We start from the raw sequence: 26,908 nt of genomic DNA, 5'->3' as shown, positions 1-26,908 counted from the left end.
GCAATCTATGGCTCCGAGTCAGGCAGATCCCTCTACCGCATTGTAAAATGCAGTGTGAACAGGACCTAAAGCTGAGCCCACGGTCAGTGATCATACATTCTTCTGATTGAAATGGATCCAGTAGACAAAAACAAACACAATGGATCCGCCTGATTCTGTGGACTCGTGGCTGCCTGATGTCTATTCCCAGGGGTCGCGGTCACAGGTGGGAGCCGGCAATGCAGGCAGCGCTGTCCTCTCACATGGCGCCTTATCAGTAGCTCACAATGTCGCAATATCTGAGCCCTGTGAACTTTGTCTGTGCAGGAAGACGTGCGGCCGCCCTCCACCCGCAGCTCCTGCCCCGGGCTTCTCCTCCTGGCTGCTGGGAAACACCGGCACACGACCGTCAGCCATGGCTCTCCCGGAGCCCAGCGGGCCCCTGCTCCTCTCCCTCACGGCCCTGCCTATCTCCTACATGGTGAACTCCATGTCAGCCGTGTCAGAGTGAGTACCCTATACACGTGAGGCGCCGCTTCCGGTGCTGCGGCCGTGCTGGCATACCTGTGAGGCGGGGGCCGGGGTCACAGCGCTCCGTCCCCAGCCTCTGGCGGCTGCTTCCCCTGTACGTTTATATACGTGCCCCATCTATCTAGGCAGAGGTCACACGGTTTTTATGTGGATTTTTTTATTGTTTCTACTTTTATTTTATAATTAATATGATTCTTTTATTACATTAACCCCTTCCCAGCCCATTTTCACCATTTTTTTTGCAATTCTGACCAGTGTAACATGTAATACCTGGACGCTTCAGCGGATCCCAGTGATTCGGAGATTGTCTTTTGTGACATATTGTACTTCATGTTAGTGGTAAATTAAGGCTGATATTTTCTGCATTTCTATGTGAAAAAATCTGAAATTTGGTGAAAATGTAGCAATTTCCAAACTTTGAATTTTTATGCCCTAAACCCAGAGTTCTGTCACTAAATAGTTAAATAACATTTCCCACTTGTCTACTTTACATCATGGAAACAATTTTATTTGTTAGGAACTTATAGGGGTCAAAGTTTATCAGCAATTTCTCATTTTTCCAAAAAAATTTACAAAACCATTTTTTTAGGGACCACATCACATTTGGAGTGACTTTGAGAGGCCGAGGTGACAGAAAATATCCAAAAGTGACCCCATTCTAAAAACTGCACCCCTCAAAGTACTCAAAACCACATCCGAGAAGTTTATTAACCCTTCAGGTGTTTCACAGGAACCAAAGCCATGTGGAACAAAAAAATGTACTTTTTCCAACAAAAATATTACTCCGAATCCCCAAATTTAGCATTTTCATAAGGGTAACAGGAGGAAATGCACCATACAATTTGTTGTGCCATTTCTCTTGACTACACTGATACCTCATGTGTGGTGGAAATCTACTGTTTGGGCACACGGTGGGGCTTGGAAGAGAAGGAGTGTCATTTGAATTTTTTAAAGCAAAATTGTCTGGAATCATTAGTGAACACCTTGTGGTGTTTGCAGAGCCCCTGAGGTGCCTAAACAATGGAGCTCCCCCACAAGTGACCCCTTTTTGGAAACTAGACCCCTCAAGGAATTTAGATGTTTGGTGAGCACCTGGAACCCTCAGGTGTTTCACAGAATTTTATAATGTTGAGCCATGACAATGAAAAAATACATTTTTACAACAAAAATGTTGCTTTAACCCCACATTTTTCATTTTCACTAGGGTCACAAGCAATAATGGACCGTACGATTTGTTGTGAAATTTCTCCTTTTACACCAATACCCCATATGTGGTCGGAAAGTTACGTATTTCTCGGATTATAAGACTCACTTTTCCTCCCAAAACTTTGGGAGGAAAATGAGGGGTGTGTTTTAAAATCCGAATATAGCTTACTGGGACGTGAAAGGGCGGGGGGCTGTCTGTGCGGCTCTGTGTGCGGGCGGCCGGGTGTGTGTGGGCGGCCGGGTGCCTGTCAGTGCGTGCGGGCGGCTGGCAGGCAGGGTGCCTGTCGGTGCGTGTGGGCGGCCGGCAGGGTGTGCTGACAGTCATGTGAGGACTTGTTTTTTTGCAGGATGAGTTGGAGTTTTTATCGGTACCATTATGGGCCACATAATAGTTTTTTGATCGCTTTCTATTCTATTTATTTTTGTGAGGCAGAATCAAGAAGAAGCAGCATCTTAGGAATTGTTTTTTTTTTACACCGTTTACCGTGCCATAAAAGCGATTATACAGCTTTTTTCTAAAAGGGAAGGTGTCGTCAAAAAAAAAAAAAAAATTCAATAACTGAAAAATGTAAAGTATTAATGCTTTAATGTTTTGTTTAAATATTATTTGTTTTTAATTGAGCAAACTATAAAATAAAATTAAAAAGTTTGACATTCTCCACTCTTAAACACTAGGGAGAGCAGCTGCTGAAATCCTACTGTAGAACTAGCTAACATTACAACTGCAGAAAAAGTGGGCAGAATCTGCTCTCCTGTGTGTGATGTCACAGCTCACCCTCCTAATCTGGGTGTTTCCAAAAAGATAAGGGAAAATGAATTTTAGGATCACAGTGTGGAGCCATTTTGATGGTGACTGCAAAGTGATCCTATTATGTCTAAGGCTATGTGCGCACTAGTAAAGTGATTTTTCTCAAGAAAATTTCTTGAGAAACTTCTGGGAGTTGAAGATTACCGCACCTGCGGTAAAAAAACGCACCAAAACCGTGGGAAAAACGCATGCGATTTTGTCGCGATTTTTATGCAGGTTGGTCCCTGCGATTTTTAATGCTGTAACTGCAATAAATAATATACATAATAGATAGATAATCGATAGATAGACAGACAGATAATGGATAGAGGGATAGATAGATAGATAATAGATGAGAAAAACATATATAATGTCCCACCTCCCTGCATATTCTAAGCTGGCACCCTTTAGTGACTTTTATGTGGCACTAAAGGGTGCTTAGCCTTGTATTTAGCCAAAAAATAAATAAATAATTAAAAAAAAACGACATGAGGTCCCCCATATCATTTGTAGCCAGCTAGGGTAAAGCAGACGGCTCAAGCCTGCAGACCACAGCTGGCAGCTTCACCTTGGCTGGTAATCCAAAACAGAGGGCACCCCACGCTGTTATTTTACATTAAATAAATAATTTAAAACAAAAAACGTGGGGTCCCCCCCAAATTGGATCACCAGCTAAGGTAAAGCGGACAGCTGTGGTCTGGTATTCTCAGACTAGGGAGGTCCACTGTTATTGGACACTCCCCAGCCTAAAAATAGCAGGCTACAGCCGCCCCAGAAGTGGCGCATCCATTAGATGTGCCAATCCTGGTGCTTCGCCCCAACTCATCCCATTGCCCTGGTGCGGTGGCAAACGGGGTAATATATGGGGTTGATGCCAGATGTGTAATGTCACCAGGCATGAGGCCCTGGTGTTAGTGATGTCAAGCGTCTATCAGATACCAGACATCACCAACCCAGTCAGTAAGAAATAAAAAATAGACAACAAAAAAAGTTTTATTTGAAAAAACACTCCCCAAAACATTCCATCTTTCACCAATTTATTAAAAAAAACAATCAATTCCAGGTCTGGCGTAATCCATACCATAGTCACTGTCCCAGTCAATGAAGAACAAAATGTTCCCCATTGGCTGGGAGAGCAGTGCACTGACCTGAGCTTACATCAATAGGTCAGCCCAGGTCACTGCAGGGGATGATGAGCACTGCTGTCAGGAGGTTAGATAAGATCATTACCTGCAGTGACGTTAGCGCTGTCACTGACTTCTATGTCCGCCGCGTTCTCAGCAGTATCGCGAGAGCCCGTGACGTCACCGCTAGTGAGAGTCTTGGGCCGCCCGCGAGACGGGCATAGAAGGCAGTGACAGCGGTGACGTCAGCAGTGCAGGAGATCATCACAGCAGGTAATGATCTAATCTAACCTCTTGAAGTCAGCGCTCGTCATCCCCGCGGCTGCCAGCACTGCAGTGTGAGAAGCTGCTGATACTGCGGGTAGACACTGACACTGCAGGGCGGGCAGACACTGACACTGCAGGGCGGGCAGACACTGACACTGCAGGGCGGGCAGACACTGACACTGCAGGGCGGGCAGACACTGACACTGCAGTGCGGGCAGACACTGACACTGCAGTGTGGGCAGACACTGACACTGCAGGACGAGCAGACACTGCAGGGCGGGCAGACACTGACACTGCAGGGCGGGCAGACACTGACACACTGCAGGGCAGGCAGCCGCGGGGTTGGAGCGGGACACATATTGCACGGGCACCCGCCGGAGGTCACACGGAAGTGCTTCTGTGCGGCGTCCAGGGAGTGTGATGTGTGGGTGTCTACTCTGCTCCGCTTCCTCTTCCTGTCATAATGACATCTCTTCCTGCAAAACGCAGGGCAGTGCTGAACATTACCGCAGGTAAACCGCGACTTTACTGGGGGTATACCGCACATCATTTGCTACCTGCGGTATTCCCGTGGTATTTCGCGATTACATTACAGTGAATGGAGTGAAATACCGCAGGTACCTGCGGAAAAGAAGTGACATGCACATTTTCTCAAGAAATTTTCTCAAGAAATTCTGCAGAAAGAATTTTCTTGAGAAAAAAAAACACAGTGTGCGCACAGCTATTTTTTTTCCCATAGGTTTTGCTGGGAAATGTCTGCAGAAAGGTTACAAACATTTCTCAAGAAATTTCTGCAGCAAAAACACAGGTAAAACCGCGGGTAAAAACGCAGTGTGCGCACAGGGCCTAAAGTGTCATGAAGGATACCTGCATAGTGCTCGCCACATAACGTTCTGCACGCCCCGGTCCAGCAATGCTCTGCTGCACGCACGTCCGCCTGCAATGCTTTGCAGCACGCCCATCTGCAATGCTCTGATACATGCACGCGCGCCTGCAATGCTCTGCTGTACGCACGCACGCACGCCCGCAATGCTCTGCTGCACGCACACCCGCATTGCTCTACCGCACACACACCCGTGTATACCACGCTCCTCGGTATACTGTGCTCTGCCGAGCTGAGGAGCGGAGGCCCGAGGTGAGCACACGAGAGCGGAGGAGCGGCGGCAGTGGGGGGAGGGAAGCGGCAGGGAGAGCAGGGGCGTACTCACACATCCCCGGTGACAGGGGCCAAAATGCAGCATACGCTGTGAGCTCCACGAAAATGGCGCCGATCTCCTCCCTCTACTGTGATCTGGACAGCCCAGGAGGTGTGTCCAGGTCACAGCAGGGAGCTGTCCTGTGTTATGTTTAGGGGTCGGAGTTCGTCTATCAGACCCAATGCCCTGGCTGATGGCATAAATGCGGTAACTGTCGTCACACACAGCAAATCAGTGTTTCAGTAAAACTAGAATTACATAAAAACTAAATAAACAGTGAGTTTAATTTTGTATTAAAAATACTTGATTCCATAATCACTATTATTAATACAAAAATAAAATAATGCGACACCTTATTTTTAAGGTCAGTACAATTACAGTGATACCACATGTATATTTTTTGTATGTGTTGCCACTTTTACACTATAAAAACTATTTTATAGAAAAAAAATGTTTTTGCATTGCTGTATTCTGAGAGCTATAGCTTTTTTAAATTTTGTTATGACAGCTTGTTTTTTGCGAGACAAGATGACGTTTTCAGAGGTACCATTTCAGGCACTGTCCCCTGTGCAGTGACCTTCCAGGACCTGCCGGAGGATCACATGGCCGGAAGCATGTGGTATCTCCGGATGTTGTGAATGTGTGAGCGCGTATGTGCGATATCGTCAGTGTGTGTGTGTGTGTGTGTGTGTGTATGAGTGTATGCGATCGGATGTGTGAGTGTATGCGATCGGATGTGTGCGTGTGTGTGAGTGTCGGCAGAAGAGCACGGCGTGCAGCACAGCTGCTGGGACCGCCCACCGGTGGGCACAGGGGGAAGTGGGGTGTGAGTGTATGTGATCAGATGTGTGCGTGTATACTGTCTGATGTGTGACTGTGTGTGAGTGTATGCGATCGGATCTGTGAGTGTCGGCAGGAGGCAGAGGAGCACGGCGTGCAGCACAGCTGCTGGGATCGTGGGGTGGGTGGGAAGAAGTGGGGTGGGTGTGTGTTTGTGTGTGAGTGTGATCTGATGTGTGTGTGTGTGTGTGTGTGTGTGAGAGTGTGATCTGATGTGTGTGTGTGTGTGTGTGTGTGTGAGATCTGATGTGTGTGTGAGATCTGATGTCAGCCAGACGCAGGGGAGCACAGCTGCAGGGAGATCACAGGGAGAAGTGTGTGTGTGTGTGTGATATCTGATGTGTGTGTGTGTGTGTGTGTGTGTGTGTGTGTGTGTGTGTGTGAGAGAGATCTGATGTGTGTGTGTGTGTGTGTGATCTGATGTCAGCCAGATGGGAGATCACAGAAGGATCTGGGAGCCATACAGACGCCCTGGGTTGGTAAGTATGACGATCCTGGGATGGGGGGGTCTGCTTTTTGTGGGTGGTAAACTTACCCCCAACCATGTCTCCTCGAGAATAAGACACCCCCTGAAAATAAGACATAGTGCTTTTTTTAGGGCAAAAAAAAATATAAGACAGTGTCTTATTTTCGGGGAAACAGGGTAGTAATCCGGAGCCTGCCTCCGTGCACAGTTTTGTGTCCGTGTGGGTCCCTATAGCTTGAAGCGGTAAGGTCCCGTTCTTCAGTTTTTAAATGAAGTCTTGCTTCTAAGGGCTAGCACTTGGGACTTCAGTGGGTTGCTTTTTCTGGAAAACCCTGTCCCCTGTGGTGCGCTGATGCCCTCAGTCTCTGAGCTCTGGGAAGGTCCCTGAAGGTCCCCTTCCTCTGCAGGTTAATTGTCAGGACGTTGAATTGGCTCCTGACCTAGGTTCCTGTACCCCATCGTGCTCGGTACCCGTCAGTTCTTTTGGGCTTTCTGGTGGTGACAGTCCTCCAAGACTATGTCCGTCGCACCCTTGTCCATGTCACTGCTACCGGTCCCCGTCTCCTCTAGTCCCGGACCATTGTCTGCGACCCAACCTTGGTAATTCTAGCTCCCCGTGAGTTAACACTCCAGCTCCTCTCACTTTGAGGGCTCTCTCTAGACTCACTACTTCCCTCCTACCAGTCTGCCTGACCCCTAGGTGGGTGGCACGGGTGTGTCTTACAGGTCATGATGTGAGGTGTTGATTGGGGTTTGTGGTGCTGATGGAGGTGACACCGGTTTTTGGGAATTTGGAACCATGGGGGAAGGGGGGTAGGTCCTGCACCCTGGGTAAAAGGATGCAGTTCACTGTAGCATCCTGATGTATTCAGGGGTGCTACATATTTATTACCCACTCCTGCTTTTGTGAGATTTTTACCTCAGTATCTGTAAGGGAAAACCAGGAGTGGGACAATCAGAGGAAAAGTATAATAGAAACATGGGCACCACTTCTGTATTTATTACCCACTCCTGGTTTTGGCTACAAACACTGAGGTTAAAAACTCACCAAATTCTGAACGTGTGAATATGGCCTAAAGGGTACTTTACACGCTCCGACATTGCTAGCGATCTCATTAGCGATGTGAAATTCTAGATCGCAAGTGCAATCTTTCAAGATCGCACATGCGTAAAATGACCTATGTGCGATCTCAAAAGATCGCACTTGCACTCTAGAATTTCACATCGCTAATGAGATCGCTAGCGATGTCGCAGTGTGTAAAGTACCCTTTAGGCTGGGGCCACACGGGCACTACTGCGATCCACTTGCATGAGACTCGGCTCGTGCTGGCAGTACAGCAGAGCCGAGTGTCATGCCTGTGTCCTTGCAACTGAGGTCCGTTCGTGCGAGCAGACCTCAGCTGCGGGGGGCGGGCTGGCACTCAGGAGAGGAGGGAGGGACTTCTCTCCCTCTCTACTGTATAGCCGGCTATTGCCATTCTCGCACTGCACTGGCAGTACACCGATGTACCGCGAGTGCAGTGCGATTTTTCTCTCGCCCCATTCACTTGAATGGGTGCGAGAGAAAGAGACTCCGCTTACAATCGCAGCAAGCTGCGATTGTTTTCTCAGTCCGATTAGGGCTGAGAAAATAATCGCCCATGTGTGCTGACACACAGGCTAGAATTGGTCCGAGGGGAATGCGATGTTTTATCGCACTCCACTCGCACCGATTTTCTCGCCGTGTGGCTTAGCCCGAAGGCTGACAAAGTGGAGGGAACACATTGCAGTGATTTCCACAAAATCTAGTTAACAACACATGTTGCAACTACTATAACCAGGTGTAGATTTGCCTAGAAACGTGCACCATTGTCACTTATTGGAGAGCAGGCATGGTCTTTTCTTTTAATTTTCAAATTTTGAGGGAAAAAGAATGTTTTATAGCCAAGACTTTACCTAATTTCTTTTAGGCTATTCTATAAAATACAAGTTTATTGAGTGAATAAAACATGACAATAAAATAGCCATCTCAATCCTTTTAAAGTTTCTTATTCCAGGCAGAAGAATCAAATAATTCAATTCTAGGAAAATATCTACTATATTTTAGCTTGTAAAATAGGCATTAACAAATGGTAATTTTTATGGGGATCTTGTATAGTTTGGAAATCCATATCCATTTTTATAAAGACATCAAATACAATTAACGTTTCCAAAAAACCCTATAGGGCTATAGTATAGGCTATGTTCACACAGTGCATCTTTTCTAACCACAAATGTGCAGCGTTTTTGGCCCAAAAAACGCACCCATGGCAAAAACGCATCAAAAAACGCATGCACTAAAATAATAACAAAAAAATCTGAGCAAGTTTGGTATTGATGTAATCATACTGACGTGCAGAATCATGTCGCTAAGTTGTTCTTTACTAAGAATGAACTCTATAAAAAAAATAAAAAAACAGACTGATTTATGTCACAATGTCACACCACTTGGATTTTTCGTTATCATTTTCCAGTACATTGAATTGTAATATTAATAGTGTCATTCAAAATTTCAACTTGTCTCGCAAAAAACAATGCCTCGTATGGCTGTATTGACGGAAAGTAAAAAAAGTTATAGCTCTTGAAAACCACTGCAAAACATTTTAAACTTTCGTGATGGTAGATGGTGTGGAGGTCATGCATGCATCACCCAGCTACTATAGACTTTGACACTGATAATGGCACCTAAAGGGTGCTTTACACGCTGCAACATCGCTAGCGATCTCGTTAGCGATGTGAGACGCCAGATCGCAGATACGATCTGACGAGATCGCACATGTGACCGGCGCTATTAAAACGACCTATGTGCGATCTCGGCAGATTGCATCTGCGATCTGGCGTCCCACATCGCTAACGAGATCACTAGTGATGTCGCAGCGTGTAAAGCACCCTTTAGGCTCAGGTCATGCTTTACATTTTAGGGTGTGTGGCCACGATGAGTGTCACCCGCGTTTTTGATGCTACGTGTTTTTGCTGCGTCAAAAGCGCAGCGTTTTACAGTACAAGCAAAGTGAATGGGATTAACAGAAATCTCATGTCCATTGTGCTTCTTTTTATGCTGTGTAAACTCCCCTGCGGTGTGTTTTTCCAAGCCATAACATGTCAGATTCTCTTGCGGCTACTCTGAGGTTTCAGTACAGAATTTCCCCGTAGAAAATCTACAGATGAAAAACCGCACATGCGATTTTAGTACATTTACGCAGTGTACATGCACAAAAAATGCATCTAAACAAAATATATCAAATATCAATAAAGTTGGTTGAAACACTGGCAGCAAAACAAACAGGAAGTTACCCAAAGTAGAGTTCAACACACATATACAGGTACACAAACAAATATAGCTAGATAGATGATAGAAATACAGTATATTAGAATAGAGCGATAGATATCCTGCAGATATCTCATTTCCCATATTATACACTTGCACCTTTTAGTGCGTTTCATGTGACATTAAAGGGTGTTTAGCCTTGTTTAACCTAATAAACACATAATTTAAAAAAACAAACAAACAAAAAAAAAATCAGCGTAGGATCCCCCCTATTCTTAATAACCAGCTAGGTTAAAGCAGAACGCTGCAAACTATTGTCAGGCTGGGAAGGTCCATGGTTTTTGGGCCCTTTCCAGCCTAAAAATACCAGCCTACAGCCGCTCCAGAAGTGGTGCGATACATAAGATGCCTCACTTCTAGCGCTTTGCCTTAGCTCTTCTCGATTGTCCTAATACAGTGGCAGTCGAGTTAATGATAGCTGGTGTTGATGTCAGTTGTGTAATGTCAGCTGGCATCAAGCCCTTGTGTTAGTATCGGAGAGTAATGAATGGTGTGCAGTACAATGATCAGTGCTCAGTACACAAAATGATGAGTGATAACTACAATAGTCGAATGCTTGTTACTCAAGTCGACATGGTCAGACGCTCGGATGGGCTCAACTTCAGTAATGGAAGTCAATGATTGATCAGTTTGATTCTCCACCCACATATACTCAGCCATAAACAGAGCATTTCCGGTGGAGGGCGGTGTTTTGTTTTGTTTTTTTACTTTACACACTACATCCAAAATTGTTGTTTTATCCTACATTGAGAGCAATTCAGAGACTGCCAGTGGCTGTCACTGGTATGCCTGCTTGCATCATTCAGTGAAATGAGTCTGTGCTTTGTGTTCGCTGTTTCATGAATAACACATCCGAGCACCCTAATGATTGAGTACCTAGTACACTCGCCCATAGTTAGACAGGCATCTATCAACACACCCATTACTAACCCTCTAGGTAAAAAGAAAAAAAACACATACTCAAAAAAATAGTTTATTTGAAAAAACATTCTCCAACTCTTTTCTTGGTTCACCAATTTATTTATTAAAAAAAGCCATGCAGGACCGACCTAATGCAGGGATTGCGACATAGCCCAGGGAATTCAATGTAGTCCACCTGAAAGACATAAAAAGAGATAAATAATAACAAGACACTGTCCCTAATTCACCAATTTATTAGAAAGCAAAGATGCCAGGTCTGATGTAGTTCCCACAATGTTCCTTGATTTCCTAGATCAAAGGCTGTGGAGCCTCAGAACGAAACTCCATAGACTTTGAGTAGCAGCAACTCGCGCTGTGCTCCTCGAGACCAGGACCCTGAGTAGTGATGTTGCTGACGTCACCGCTTATCACTGATCATTGGAACGTACCCTTAAAGTAGTCTTTATGATCCATTGGCTGTTTCTGTCTCCCATAGACTATAATGGAGCGTACTCTCACACATTTACGGTTGTAGTACCCCTTTATTGAACTTAATAATGTCAGTCTTGATTGACCCATGTAAATGGAGTCATTGAACTAATGAGGTTTGCCAGTGGTGCTCTCTGCCAATTGTTTTTTACACAATACACACAATGGCTGTCCCGGGGGGTAACTAATGCTTAATACAAAATCTTACAAAGGCACAAGCTGGAAGACATTTCTAACCCTATTGTCAGTTTTAAACATTTTTTTTCATCAATAATTACTTTGTATTTGTTTCTCATCCATTAGAAAATCTGGCAGTATCTTTGCAATCTGTTGTATGTAAAGGATATTTTAGACATTTATATCCACAGGATATACCACAAATGTCTGAAAAATGTGGGTTCTACTCCTGAGGATTGAATAAAACAGGGTTTCCCTCTCCATTTACTTCAATGGGAGTTAACTGAGCTAGAGATGTACACATGCCTCTCCATTAGTGTTGAGCGGACCCGGATTGGCAAAATCCGTATCCGCACGGTTTGAGTGGCAGATCCGAGTCCGACCTGGACGCGGGATTCCGGGTGCACGATCCGGATCCGTTTTTTTTTTCTCTTTCTTTCTTTCTTTCTTTCTTTCTTTCTTTCTTTCTTTCTTTCTTTCTTTCTTTCTTTCTTTTTTTCTTTCTTTCTTTCTTTCTTTCTTTCTTTCTTTCTTTCTTTCATTCTTTCTTTCATTCTTTCTTTCTTTTTTTCTCTCTCTCTCTGTCTGTCTCTCTCTGTCTCTCTCTCTCTCTCTCTGTGTCTCTCTCTCTCTCTCTCCCCCCCCACCTTCCACTCCACATTGACATATATGGGCCGAACTCCGGATCGGATCCGGACTTCTTCCTCAACCCACCGGGTAGCCGCCGGACCCAGATTTTTCACTATCCGCTCAACTCTACTCTCCATTCATGTTCCTCCTCGATATGCCACTAGCACCCAGTTTCAGGTGTATTTGCTGTTTCTGCCAAAAGCTATATCACAAATGCAAGATGCACAGTTATATGTGACTCCTAAAAAGGCATAAGAAAGAAGAGATGAGAAATGAGGTCAATTTTAGCACAAATTGAATTTCAAGATCCCACAGAAATCCATTTGTTGCACAGCCTGTAAGTTTCCTAGGCTCACGGCACTACTGACTTTGTAAATGGACTGTCAAAACGTATCGGAATGATCTGCAGATCCTTACTGGTAGCGTACATAGAGTTACATTTACAGTAATGTAATAGGCATTTAGAAAAGTAGAGATTTCTTTTAACCACATTTTAGTATCAAAAAAGGATTCATTGAAAGCAAACATAGAAGCATATATTTATGAAAGTTAGAAAGTACCTTTGCAAATAGATGACAATTTTTTTTTAATTATCCCTCGGTACAGAAGAAATTGTTCCTTCCTATATCCTTCAAACATGTAAGGTGCATAGGGTAGACATACATAGAAATTAAAGAATCTCACAGAGATGAATTCCTGGTCAATAGTGACTTGAAAAAGTCTGTAAGTGTGATATGTCTTCATAACAGATTATGTAAATTAAATGATAATATTAATTTACAGGATTAAAGTGTTAAATTGTACATGAGAATGGTGGTTTGTATATTAGAAACCCACTGTATCTATACCTAATCAAAGAGCTCCCTAGTGTGAGCCAGGGAAACAATCAGTCTTTCGTTGAGCACCCTAGTAGCAACATATATTCTAGCTTTTATAAGAAAATAATGCAAGTATAAAATTAGGTGGTTTATTTAATGATTGAAAAATGATTGCAAAAATGGTATTTCTGCATTAAAGGGGTTGTCCACGACTCATACAACCACTTCTCAATCAGTGTGTAAAATTATAACGCCTATACTCGTCTCCATGTAATTCCACTGGTGTCTGCACTAGTTCTCTGAACATTGGCCACAGGGATCACATGACACAACAATGTCATGAGAGCCCCAGGAGAGCCAGTGCAGACATCACTGGAATGGTACCGAAAGTGATTATAAGTGTTAATATTTTAATTGGCAAAGCATACTGATTGAGAAGGGGTTGTCTGAGAAGTGAACAACCACTTTTGAAGGGGTTTTCCAGGAATATTTTCCGTAGGTCCATAGGCTTGTGCTCCTTAAGCATTTCCATTACTCAAGCAGTTACACATCTTCGCCTGCTTCAGCACTGTCTCTCCATCACTGCCACTGGTCTATGTTGACAGGCTGCAGTAATGATGAAGCCCTGACTACGGCACACTTATTAGGAGCTTGCTTTGCTCACTAGGTTTGTGCTGTCTACATCAGCCTAGTGATTAGCTAGTGGCAGTGATGGCAATGGAAACAGCACAAGCTGCTCAGCCCTGAGCATTGGAGAGGCAGTGCTGGGGCAAACTTTTCTTATCCTTTGGTTGGTCCTCAAGGTCTGAATAGTATTCCCTATTTCTTGACAGTCTCTAAAACAAGGAGTCAAAACGTCCAGGTAGATGTGATACAGCCATATACATTCTGTGCAAAACCTTCATTCAGTGAAAGTTACGTGCCAGCGGCACAGATCATGATGCAGAACTCACGCTTCAATGTCTGATAATACATTTTGTTCTTGTTTCAGTCCACTTGTTATAGCTGGCATGGGAGTGCTTGTGCTGCTGTCTTTGTTCGTCGTGTTATTTTTCTTTTCGCAAGGAAACCCACCCAAAGATCCTTTATTTTATGGTAAGCAGAACACCCACTTATTCTCCTACTGTTAACAATACCCGGGGATGCTTTGGTTATGTATGACTATTTGTGTTGCGGGCAGGGGACAGACCGTGGCAGAAGGGGGGCTGCTCGTGACGCTCGGATCCGGGGTCGTGGCGGTGGCTCGAGGGGAAGCCGGACCCGAGCTTGAGCACCCGTCTGTCGCCCGCAAGTGAAAAAGGGGAATTATATATAGGGGAGATTTGTCAGTGACGCCACCTGTTGTGTGCAGTGATTGTTAGGTACACCGCTGCTGCCGCTGGGGGTGATGCCCGGGACCGATGGAGTGGGGCAGCTGGATGTTATCCCCTCCACGGGTAGGGGAGGTGTTGTCCCGGGGCCCCAATACAGGTGGGATGGTGCTGTGGAGTGCAATCTGCAGGGTTGGACCGGGTGGTATTGGTGTACTCACAGTTCCTGAATAAATTCACACAGAGTCCAGATGATAAACCAAATTGCCAGTGACCGGTGACCTCCGGCAGGTGTATTCGGGTCCCACACCCTGGTAGAGCAAACAGGGGTCCCTATTGTTGTGTCCTTGTCGCTGACTACTCCGCATGAAACGGGGAAGTACACTCCCGGTGATACTGTGTGTTGGGAGCTGTGGCCCGCGAGAACTGACTCGTGGGATCTTAGCAGGTAATTGCGGAGCCCTATCCCCCCGTTGGGCTTCCTTCTCGCTCTATCTGGGCCTCCTGTGGGACAAGACCTGAAATCTTGTCCCCGGCTGGTCAATTAGCAAGGTGCGTGAAGCTGTCCTTGCTCTAGGGTCCAGGTACCCTGTCTGTGCATGGCCTCCGGACTGGATTCCCGCTATCGGTACCGGCAGGCTACAACCCTGCCCCTGTCCACTTAAGATTTCCCGCTACTGGATCTCCGTTGCCTGTGGCCCTGTCTGCCGACTGCCACCTAGTCAGTAGTCATAGTCCAGGAGCTCCAACCCCTGACTACCCTGTCACTTCACACTCCTCTCTTCACTCTTTCTGCTTCCGACTGACTGTCTGTCTCTCTGCCCCTCCCATTACACCTCAGAACCCATAGGTGGGTGTCACCATCCACTTGGCCCTGCCCACTGGTGTGTTCTTATTGTCATGGGGGGTGACTAGGCTTTGCTGGCTGATGTTGTGTACCTGGATGTGGGGGTTGTGACGGAGAACCAAAGAGGAGGGACTCCTGCACCAAGAAGAGGGGTGCAGTCATCTGTGACACCTTGATTTTGTCAGGCCGTCACATTTGCATTAATCTTTAGATTAGGCCTGAGTGTGGCACCGTTTACAGAAAACAAACAAGAAAACCAGCCGCCATCAGAACTCTCCTGCTTCCATTGACATTAATATTCGCCTCAGACATTATTGGTGCATTGGGGGAGATAATTGCCCTCGAAAACACTTCCTCTGTTTCGGCAGCTTGCGGGAGCACTCATCCCTGTGACAGTAACTCAACAGACCTTCCCCTGAAGTGAGCACACTGTAGTGCAATTGTAAGAATTGCTGACCTCTGTAACATTTGCTCCATCTATTCCACACAGATGAGCGCCAACCCATGGCTACAGATTAGCCTCAGTCACAATAGTATAGGCCATTATTTTCAGCGCAGACCAGTTATTGACAGGACGGAGCAGTTTTCGCTGGTGTTCAGTGGTCCCTTTGACAGCTGCATTTTTTGGACAGCGCATTAGCAGTTTATCAGTGGCCTCAGGAAAACTATAAAAACCGTCCATCTGGATGAATCTTTTATTCTACGCTGTAATCTACTACGGTAGTATGCACTGAAGTGGGAAGATTTGTCTCATCTTATTCTCTTTATATGGGTTTAATGTGCCTTATAATGCTCTATGTTTCATTTGATATTTTGAGTAGGAAAATATTTCATTTGTTTAATGCCTCTGTCCTCCTGCTAGACTATATTAAGCATTGGTATGCCACATTCCTATTTATGAATTTTTATTTCCTTCCTTTTGGTTTCTTCAAACATATTTAGTTTTCGCAATCTTCTCCTTCACAAGTGTCATCGACTTAATAATATGGATGGAAGAAGACGGCTACATCAGCGGGTTTATGGAGTTCTACATGAAAGAGGTGAGCATTGCAGTCAAGTGCACAGCCTCTGCAGATGTGTCCTGCTCTCCAGTGGTTCTACGAGTGTGGGTAATGAATTTCCACAAGAATTGTTCCTAAGAAATGGCCACCTGCTCTGAGTTGTTGCCAGTTTCAGCAAGATCCATATTGACTTTCAGCTGAAGCACTTTGCCTTCCTTTAAAAATAAAACTGCAGGGATTGATAGGCTAAAGTCTGTATTACAAGTAAGAAATATTAATAAAACAGCTTGGCACCTAGAAATATGAAGCTTAAAGGATTGATTGGTTTTGACTCATGGAAATGTGTTCTATTCATAACATAGTTAAAAACCGTCAGAGCCACCTGAACTGAGGTGTTGACTGCGCTTTCTCAGTCCTGAAAGCATCTATTATACAGCCCTTTAAAGGGAACCTGTCACCAGATTTGGCGACTATAAGCTGTGGCCACCACAACTGAGCTCTTATATACAGCATTCCAGAATACTGTATATAAGAACCCAGGCTGCAGTGTAGAGTGTAAAAAACACTTTTAGAATACTCACCTAGGGGGCAGTCCAGTCTGATGGGTGTCGCTGCTTTCTGGTCCAGTGCCTCCTCTCTCCAGCCGGCACCTCCTCTCTGCGGCAATCGCCGTCCTCCTTCTTCTGAGGCCTGTGTGCATGACATGTCCTATGTCATGCACACCAGCCGGCATTGAGGTCCTGCGCAGGCACACTTTGATCTTTCCTGCTCAGGGCAGATCAAAGTACTGTAGTGCACATGCGCGGGCGGTCTTTAACCTTTCCTCGTGCCTACGCTTTACAGTACTTTGATCTGCCCTCAGCAGGACTGCAGTGCCGGCTTGTGAGGATGACATAGACTCGTCATCCACATTGGGCTGGGTAGAAGGAGGTTGGAGATCACAGCAGAGAGGAGGCACCGGATTAGAGAGCAGCGGCACCCAACGGACCGGACCATCCCCTAGGTGAGTATTATAAAAGTGTTTTTTACGTTATACAGCGTGGCCTGGGCATTTATATACAGTATTCTAGAATGCCGTATATAAGAGCTTAGTGGTGGCGGCAGCCGCATCTTATAGTCACCAAATCTGGTGACAGGTTCCCTTAAAGGGCTGTATAATGGATGCTTTCAGGACTGAGAAAGCGTATTCATCATCTCAGTTCAGGTGGCTTTGACGGTTTTTAAACCCAATTTTGGAGGTGTTGAATGAAGTGCTTCAGGAAGAACAAGTTATAAAGGGTTAATATTGATTCTTGCAAAGCGTATAGATAGAGAATTGACATTTCTGCTTCTGTATATGTGGTAAGATTTCCGACAGAAGGCATGGTATTGTCCTAGTCATTACAGCTGTGTCCTCACATTAGCATACGTGATGCCTCCTGTCATTACAGTGCTTAAATATCACTATCTCACGTGTCACACTGAAAACATCACGCTTTGCGTTCTGAGAACTATTTTTAAAAAGAGAATTATCCAGATAAGACGGCTTGAGCACTTTATAGGTATTTCGGTACGCCGGAGAAGCAGTAACAGAGTCTGTGACAGATGTGCTGAAGTATGCATGTCGGCAGTCAGGGTACCTTACATACTAGTGCTGTGTCAGCCTCCTCAGTCTTCCAAAGAAAGTGCTTTTCAACACTGATTAGTTTTGGATTTTCTGAGAAATCATATATGGAAAAAACAAGAGGACCTGTGTCAGTTGTGTTTTCTTGATCTGTTGTGTTTGGAGGGACAGTATTTAGTAGGATAGGAGTATCCTCTCTCCGGAGCTGCAATCTGACAATCCTTTTGTGCCGTCTCCTGTTTGTTCCTCACAAAGGGCTTGCTGCGAGCCAGGAGCGCACTAATGCAAAGCAGTACAAATGAATAGAAAGAGATAGCACTCACTGGTAAAACAACAATCGTGCAAAAGCAGACTTGGGAGGCGCTGAATGTTTTATCTCACTCAATTTGGCTATATGTTCTCTGTAGATAGGTTATCATTGATTCATTCTATACAGACAAAGGCAGCATCTTAGCATTCATATAACATAGTATGCATTATTATATAGACGCACAGGCACATTTGTGAATGAGGGTAATGTAATATTTGTATGGAGCTGAACAGTGGAACCACAGAGTCAGTCACTGGTGGGCCCATAGCATCCCAGTCTCACACTGGTTGTAGTGCCATGTTGGGAGTTTAAATGTTACAACAATTGTAGTGTAGATTAGGGATCCCTTGTCTATTCCATGGTCTCATAGGCATTTTAAAATGATGCTTTGACACAGCAGACATCTAAGAAGATCATACAATTTAATATGGATTTGCTGATATCACTTTCTACCTTTAGGGGGAGCCATACCTCCGTACTGCACATGGAATGCTTATTTGCCTATGGGATGGAACTGTGCATTACCTACTCTACTTGATAATGTTGGGAGCAATTGCCCATGGGTAAGTAATGGAATTATTTGCTTGGAGATTTGGATACTTTAATTTCTCATTTCTAAGGTTACTAGACAGTTCTTAAATTAAACAAGCCGTCACATGTATTTTTTTATTCATTAAATGTGTGTATGTGCATGTAATGTAGTATTAGTATACGCTCCTACCACTGCTTTCTTCAGTGTCCCGTACCTTTCTACTTCACTTCTGAGTGAAGTCACTGCAGTTCCAACTACCCAGCTCAGCCTATGCTCTGTGTGTGAGCCGGAAGTCTTTTTTACAACAGTCTACGGCGACTTGTTCTGACTCTCCATATGCTTACATTATAAAAGCCACTTCTGAGATACACAGAGGACACTGTGGCCCGTAGAGTTTGCAGAGGGGTGACCTTATTGAGAAGCAGAACGGTACTGGACACTGGAGAGAGCAACGGTAGGGGAGTATATTAATGCACTCACACTATATTACGTGCACATGTAAACACATTTAATAAAATATAAACGGGAGGGCTTCTTTAAGTAAAAAATAATATCTTTAACTTGTGAAACATGTCACTTTTTCCTATATATTCAGAACGACGGAAAAGCCCATTCTTGAAAAATATATACCATTCTATACCATTCTGTAGTACCCGTCGCCCGGGATAGTAACTAAGTGTCTCTGTGTGTCTCTCACTCTCCCTCTCTGACTGTCTGTCTCCCTTTCTGTCTGTCCCTTTCTCTCTGTGTGTTTCTGTCTCTGTGTGGCTCTGTGTGTGTTTCTGTGTCTGTGTGTCTCTGTATGTTTGTCTTTGTGTGTCTCTCTGTGTGTGACTGTCTGCCTCTGTGTGCCTCTGTGTGTCTGTGTGTGTCTCTGTATGTCTCTGTCTTTGTGTGGCTTTGTGTGTTTCTCTGTGTCTCTATGTCTGTGTATCTGTCTCTGTGTGTCTTAGTGTGTGTGTGTCTTAGTGTGTCTGTCTTTGTGTGTCTCTCTGTGTGTGTCTCTGTATCTGTGTGTCTCTGTATCAGTATCTGTGTATCTATGTCTCAATGTGTGTGTTACGGTTGCTGCGAGCACTGGAGACTATGTCCAGATTTCTTGCTACTGCACATGTGCGAGCGCTGGAGACTAAGTCCAGATTTCTTGCTACTGCACATGTGCGAGCGCTGGAGAGTAAGTCCAGATTTCTTGCTACTGCACATGTGCGAGCGCTGGAGACTAAGTCCAGATTTCTTGCTACTGCACATGTGCGAGCGCCAGAGACTAAGTCCTATCTTGGAGCCATTGCACATGTGAGGGTGACATCATCGCTGACACGAGGTCACATGTCTCTGACACCTTCTATGCCGATTGGTCGCTGGTCATGTGCTTGTGATGCCTTGCTCAGTGATAGGCCAGCATGACGTCACTCCTGTCGTTCTGGCAGCGGATTGGCTCTGGTGTCCTCCATCTTGGATGAGGCACAGAGTCTATATAAGTCCCTGACACACGCCGCATGGCGCTCAGTCCTCTTGGTTCATGCATAAGAGTAGACGCTCTGTGCGCGTTCCTCTAGGCATTCCTCTGTCTATGCTAGGTGAGCGCTACCGGCAGGGTAGCGTTCTTATACCTTACAGCTTCGGCTGCTGTCCGTATCCTTACCTCTTAGGGGAGCGGACATAGGCAGGTGCCTGAGGCACATGGTCTGGCTGGGCCTTGTGGTTCGACTCGTAGGTGGACGTTGCCGCTAGGGTAACGTTCCTTATACTGCGTCTGGCAGTTGTTCGTATCCTCGCACACTAGGGGAGCGAACAGAGGTAGGAGCTTTGTGCGGCTTACGCTGCTGTTCGTCTCTTTTGCACCACTAGAAGAGCGGACCTAGGCAGGTGCCATATCTAGTGGTTCGTGTCCTCGCACACTAGTGGAGCGAACGCAGGTAGGAGCTTTGTGCGGCTTACGCTGCTGTTCGTCTCTTTTGCACCACTAGAAGAGCGGACCTAGGTAGGTGCCATTTCGCACACATTGTCTTTGTCTCTGTGATTATTAACAGAGATCATTCCACACACCCTCCAAGTAAGGGAGGAATTGCTTTACTTACTTATTATATCCTTCTGTGAGTTAACAGAGGTATTGCACTCTGCCATAGTCTGCAGCAGAGTCTTTGCACGGTGGACCCTGACTGTCTGATACTCCTTTAGGTTCTTATCAGACAGCCCCCTGTAACATTAGGACTGAGCCAAGGGTCTGGCAGTTATGGCAGAATATCAGCAGTTACACCGTTACATACAAGTACTTGAGTCACGGCTCAACTCAAGAGTATAGAGGATAAACCTCAGACCATGGTGACATCTGCACATGATCCTCGACTTGCTCTGCCAAACAGATATTCTGGCGATGCCAGATCATGTCGTGGTTTCATTAGTCAGTGTCAGATACACCTAGAGGTCAACTCTTCTCGCTTCTCTACGGAGAGGTCCAGAATAGGCTTTATCATCTCCTTACTTCAGGACAAAGCCTTAGAATGGGTGACTCCCCTATGGGAGCGCTCTGATGTGGTTACTCTGAGACATCAAGACTTTCTTGATGCTCTTAAGGCGGTATTCATGGGTCCGCAGGTTACCCATGATGCGGCCCTGAGACTGTTAGATCTATCTCAGGGTTCGTTATCCACTAGTTCTTATGCCATTGCTTTTAGAACTCTGGTGGCAGAACTAGATTGGCCAGAGAAGGTGTTGATTCCTATCTTCTGGAGAGGGTTGGCAGGCTATGTCAAGGATGCTCTTGCTACTCGTGAGGTCCCTGCTTCTCTGGAGGACTTGATCACAGTAGCAACGAGGATCGATGTACGCAATAAGGAACGTAGACTCGAGGTCTTTTCCTCACGCCCTAAGCATCGGGCTATTCCAGTTGTTGAGGGTCCACTACCATCTTCCTCAGCATCTGAAACATCTCCCACTCCTATGGAGTTAGTTCATACGTCTTCCAGATTACGCAAGTCTGGTCCTCCTATATGTTACATATGTCGTCAGGCTGGGCACTATGCCAACAAGTGTCCTAGTCGTCAGGGAAACTCCCTGGCCTAGTAACCATTAGAGGGGGGTTACTAGAGACGTCTTCTGCACCCTCTAAGTGTTGTATCCCAGGTCAGCTCTCGTTATCTAAGAATACATGGCCTATTATGGCTTTTGTGGATTCCGGAGCTGACGGGACTTTTGTGTCCTCAGGATTTGTAAAGGGACACAATATTCCCTCTATCATGTTAGAGGCGCCTATTCCTGTCCGTGTTGTTAATGGAACTATGTTGTCTGACTCCATTACATTGAGGACAGTTCCCTTGCGCCTTTCCCTGTCTCAGGGTCACATAGAGGAGATTTCTTTTCTTGTTTTGCCTGAGGGTATAGACGACGTCCTTCTGGGTCTCCCATGGCTTCGGACTCATGCTCCTCACATTGACTGGGAGTCTGACAGCATTATTAGTTGGGGTTCGAAATGTCAGTCCCGATGTCTTCCCTTACCACCTAAGGTCATTGCCGTTGCATCTACTGATCTCTCTCCCATACCTACACCCTATTTGGATTTCGCTGACGTGTTCTCCAAACAGGGTGCTGAGGTTCTTCCACCCCATAGGCCGTATGACTGTGCCATAGACCTTATCCCAGGTTCGGTTCCACCTAAAGGCAGGGTTTACCCCCTGTCGATACCTGAGTCGGAGGCCATGTCGACCTATATAAGAGAGAGTTTAGAGAAGGGGTTCATTCGTAAGTCTGTCTCTCTCGCGGGAGCTGGGTTTTTCTTTGTTCGGAAGAAAGAGGGTGATTTGCGTCCCTGCATAGATTACAGGGGTCTCAACGCAATCACAATAAAGAACAAATACCCATTACCTTTAATTTCGGAGCTCTTTGACAGACTGAGAGGAGCTCAAGTTTTTACGAAGTTGGATCTGCGGGGTGCGTATAACTTGGTACGAATTCGAAAGGGTGACGAATGGAAGACCGCTTTTAACACCCGAGACGGTCACTATGAATACCTCGTCATGCCTTTTGGGTTATGTAATGCACCCGCAGTATTTCAGGACTTCGTAAACGATGTGTTCAGGGATTTACTGTTATCCTCAGTAGTGGTGTATCTGGACGACATCCTGATTTTTTCTCCTGATCTGGAGACTCATCGTCAGGATGTCGTTCGTGTCCTTTCCCGTTTAAGGGAGCACTCATTGTTTGCTAAACTCGAGAAATGTGTATTCGAGCAGTCCTCATTGCCTTTTTTGGGTTACATTATCTCACAAGAGGGCCTGGCTATGGATCCTGCGAAGCTCTCTGCTGTCCTGCAATGGTCCGAACCTCATTCCTTGAAGGCGGTGCAACGCTTCTTAGGATTCATAAATTATTACAGGCAGTTCATACCCCATTTTTCTACTTTGGTGGCCCCTTTGGTGGCCTTGACTAAGAAAGGTGCTAATCCCAAAGCCTGGTCTACTGAGACATCTCAGGCTTTTGAGGCAGTAAAAAGACACTTTTCAACTGCTCCCGTTCTTCAAAGACCCGATGAGAGTAAGCCCTTCCTCTTAGAGGTTGATGCCTCTTCAGTGGGTGCTGGTGCGGTCTTGTATCAAAAGAACGGTGCAGGTAGAAAAAGGCCGTGTTTCTTCTTTGCGAAAACCTTTTCACCGGCAGAGAGAAACTATACCATTGGGGATAGGGAACTGCTCGCCTTGAGATTAGCCTTGGAGGAGTGGCGTCACTTGCTGGAAGGAGCGAAACATCCTTTCCAGGTCTATACAGACCATAAGAATCTGACGTACTTACAAACCGCTCAGCGTCTGAATCCTCACCAAGCCCGCTGGTCCTTGTTTTTCTCCCGCTTTCACTTCTCCATCAACTATCTGTCTGGTAGTAAGAATAACAAGGCAGACGCCCTGTCTCGCTCTATGCTTTCTACCCAGGAAGAGATTGACGAACCTCGTCTTATCCTTCCCTCCAGGGTTTTTCATACGCTCTCCCCTGTGACGTTAGACCAAATCCCACCGGGCAAGACCTTTGTTCCGCCTGATCGACAGAATGATATACTGTCATGGGCCCACACCTCAAAGGTGGGTGGGCATTTTGGTATTAGGCGGACACGAGAGTTACTGGAGAGGTGGTATTGGTGGCCACACTTAGCCAGCCACGTCAAGAGATATGTCGGTTCCTGCTACTCGTGTGCTCGCAACCGTCCATTACGGCAGAGACCGTCTGGGCTCTTGCATCCTTTACCAGTGCCAGATAGACCATGGGAGGTGGTAGGCATGGACTTTGTGGGTGATCTTCCATGTTCACAGGGACATAGATTTGTGTGGGTCATTACGGACCATTTCTCCCGGATGGTTCATCTTGTACCGTTATCGAGAATCCCATCTTCCAGGGTACTAGCCAAACTATTCCTCAAGCATGTCTTTAGGCTTCACGGGATGCCAGATCGTATCATTTGTGATAGAGGCCCTCAATTTACTTCCCGTTTCTGGCGAGATCTTTGTAGCCTTCTGCAAATTGAGTTGAATCTCTCTTCGGCGTACCATCCGGAGACCAATGGTTTGGTTGAGCATACCAATCAATCTATGATTATATACCTTCGACACTTTGTTGCTGAGAACCACGATAACTGGTCCTCCCTCCTACCCTGGGCAGAATTTGCCCTTAACAATTCGCTGGCTGAGGCCACTGGGCAGACACCGTTCGTACTCAATAATGGGCAACACCCTAGGGTACCGGTACCGTTTCCCGCTGCTGCACCTCCTCCTCTTGTGGCCGACTGGGCAACTAATGCCAGAGAGGTTTGGGATCGGACTCAAGAGTCGATCCAAGCAGCTAAGGACCGTATGAAGACGGTGTCCGATCGGTTTCGTCGCCCGGCTCCTGTCTTTTCTCCAGGGGACTTTGTGTGGCTCTCTGCAAAACATGTGAGACTTAGAGTGAGCTCTGTCAAATTTGCTCCTCGCTTCCTGGGTCCTTATGAGGTTCTTCGACAGGTAAATCCTGTAGTCTACCAATTGAAGTTACCCGTCCATCTTAGGATTCATAACAAATTCCATGTCTCACTGCTAAAGCCGGCTATTTTACCTCACGCTCGTGAAGTGCACTCTCCTGCCTCTGATTCCTCTCGCTCTAGCTATGAGGTACGAGCCATAGTTGGTTCTAAGATGGTTAGAGGGCGCAGGTTCTTCTTGATAGATTGGGAGGGTTACGGCCCGGAACATCGCTCTTGGGAGCCTGAGGAGGCTGTCCATGCTCCCGACTTAGTTGCCGATTACCTGCGTCGCCGGGAGGGGGGCCCTTGAGGGGGAGGTACTGTTACGGTTGCTGCGAGCACTGGAGACTATGTCCAGATTTCTTGCTACTGCACATGTGCGAGCGCTGGAGACTAAGTCCAGATTTCTTGCTACTGCACATGTGCGAGCGCTGGAGACTAAGTCCAGATTTCTTGCTACTGCACATGTGCGAGCGCCAGAGACTAAGTCCTATCTTGGAGCCATTGCACATGTGAGGGTGACATCATCGCTGACACGAGGTCACATGTCTCTGACACCTTCTATGCCGATTGGTCGCTGGTCATGTGCTTGTGATGCCTTGCTCAGTGATAGGCCAGCATGACGTCACTCCTGTCGTTCTGGCAGCGGATTGGCTCTGGTGTCCCCCATCTTGGATGAGGCACAGAGTCTATATAAGACCCTGACACACGCCGCATGGCGCTCAGTCCTCTTGGTTCATGCATAAGAGTAGACGCTCTGTGCGCGTTCCTCTAGGCATTCCTCTGTCTATGCTAGGTGAGCGCTACCGGCAGGGTAGCGTTCTTATACCTTACAGCTTCGGCTGCTGTCCGTATCCTTACCTCTTAGGGGAGCGGACATAGGCAGGTGCCTGAGGCACATGGTCTGGCTGGGCCTTGTGGTTCGACTCGTAGGTGGACGTTACCGCTAGGGTAACGTTCCTTATACTGCGTCTGGCAGTTGTTCGTATCCTCGCACACTAGGGGAGCGAACAGAGGTAGGAGCTTTGTGCGGCTTACGCTGCTGTTCGTCTCTTTTGCACCACTAGAAGAGCGGACCTAGGCAGGTGCCATGTCTAGTGGTTCGTGTCCTCGCACACTAGTGGAGCGAACGCAGGTAGGAGCTTTGTGCGGCTTACGCTGCTGTTCGTCTCTTTTGCACCACTAGAAGAGCGGACCTAGGTAGGTGCCATTTCGCACACATTGTCTTTGTCTCTGTGATTATTAACAGAGATCATTCCACACACCCTCCAAGTAAGGGAGGAATTGCTTTACTTACTTATTATATCCTTCTGTGAGTTAACAGAGGTATTGCACTCTGCCATAGTCTGCAGCAGAGTCTTTGCACGGTGGACCCTGACTGTCTGATACTCCTTTAGGTTCTTATCAGACAGCCCCCCGTAACAGTGTGTCTTTATGTGTCTCTGTGTCTGTATCTCTGTATCAGTCTCTGTGTGTCTCTGTCTTTGTGTCTCTGTCTTTGTGTCTCTGTTTTTGTGTCTCTGTCTCTGTTTTTGTGTCTCTGTGTGTGTGTCTGTGTCTCTGTGTCTGTCTCTGGTGTATCTGTCTCTGTATGGGTCTCTGTGTTTCTGTCTCTGTGTGTGTCTTTGTTTCTGTGTGTCTCTGTGTGTGAGTCTGTGTGTCTTTGTGTTTGTGTGTCTGTCTCTCTGTATGTCTGTCTCTGTGTGTCTGTCTCTTTGTGTCTCTGTGTGACAACGGACATCACCCAGACCAATATTTTCAATGATGCAGGATAAATGACTGATTTTTTTTCCCACTGTAGTGCTATTAATTCCACAGTATTTTAAAGACATGATAATCACTGTCCCCATTGGGGCTTACAATCTAAATTCCCTATCGTTATGTCTTTGGAGTTTTTGGAGGAAACCGAGGTACCCAGAGGAAACCCACGCAAACACAGGGAGAATATACTCCTTGCAGATGTTGTTCTTGATGGGATTTAAATACAGGACCCCAGCGCTGCAAAGTAACAGTGCTAACCACTGAGCCACCGAGACCAAGCTTGTGGCCAAAGGGTTAGAGGAGAACAAAGCATTTCTAAACCAATTGCAAAATTGAGGCAGAAACGACAAGAATTTTGTTTGATTCAGCTTTGCATAGGAAAGAACAAAAACATACACTGGAAGAGAGCGCAGAAGAAAGCAGCAGCTATTCTAAAGCTGAGTCCTCCTACAAGAATGCTGACATGCTAAAGACTAATTGCCAGCAGAGATAAATGTTGGGGCTGGTCAGGAGGTAGATGGTGCTGTTCCCTGAGGCTATAAATGGCTACACAGATCTGTGTAAAGGTACCGTCACACATAACGAGATCGCTACGAGATCGCTGCTGAGTCACGGTTTCTGTGACGCAGTAGCGATCCCGTTAGCGATCTCGTTATGTGTGACACCTACCAGCGATCAGGCCCCTGCTGTGAGATCTCTAGTCCTTGCAGAATGGTCCAGGCCATTTTCTTCAAAGGCGATGTTCTGCTGGGCAGCACACATCGCTGTGTTTGACACTGTGTGACAGAGTCACAGTGACTGCTGA

At 46.1% G+C, this 26,908-nt stretch overlaps 1 protein-coding gene across 1 annotated transcript in view; it reads left to right on the top strand.

The window, feature by feature from the left end:
* The first annotated feature begins 218 nt into the window (after positions 1–218).
* TM6SF2 (transmembrane 6 superfamily member 2) overlaps positions 219–26,908 on the top strand; it is a 74,242-nt gene continuing 47,552 nt past the window's right edge. The window contains exons 1-4 of the mRNA XM_075338444.1: positions 219–486; positions 13,748–13,851; positions 15,856–15,953; positions 18,287–18,390. Coding sequence (XP_075194559.1) covers positions 395–486; positions 13,748–13,851; positions 15,856–15,953; positions 18,287–18,390 — 398 coding nt within the window. The 5' untranslated portion in view covers positions 219–394. The remainder of the gene's footprint in view (positions 487–13,747; positions 13,852–15,855; positions 15,954–18,286; positions 18,391–26,908) is intronic.

Source organism: Anomaloglossus baeobatrachus, chromosome 1, assembly GCF_048569485.1.
Source record: "Anomaloglossus baeobatrachus isolate aAnoBae1 chromosome 1, aAnoBae1.hap1, whole genome shotgun sequence".
Classification (NCBI taxonomy): domain Eukaryota; kingdom Metazoa; phylum Chordata; class Amphibia; order Anura; family Aromobatidae; genus Anomaloglossus; species Anomaloglossus baeobatrachus.
Note: the sequence above shows the minus strand (reverse complement) of the source record. Positions and strands in the feature narration are given on the sequence as shown.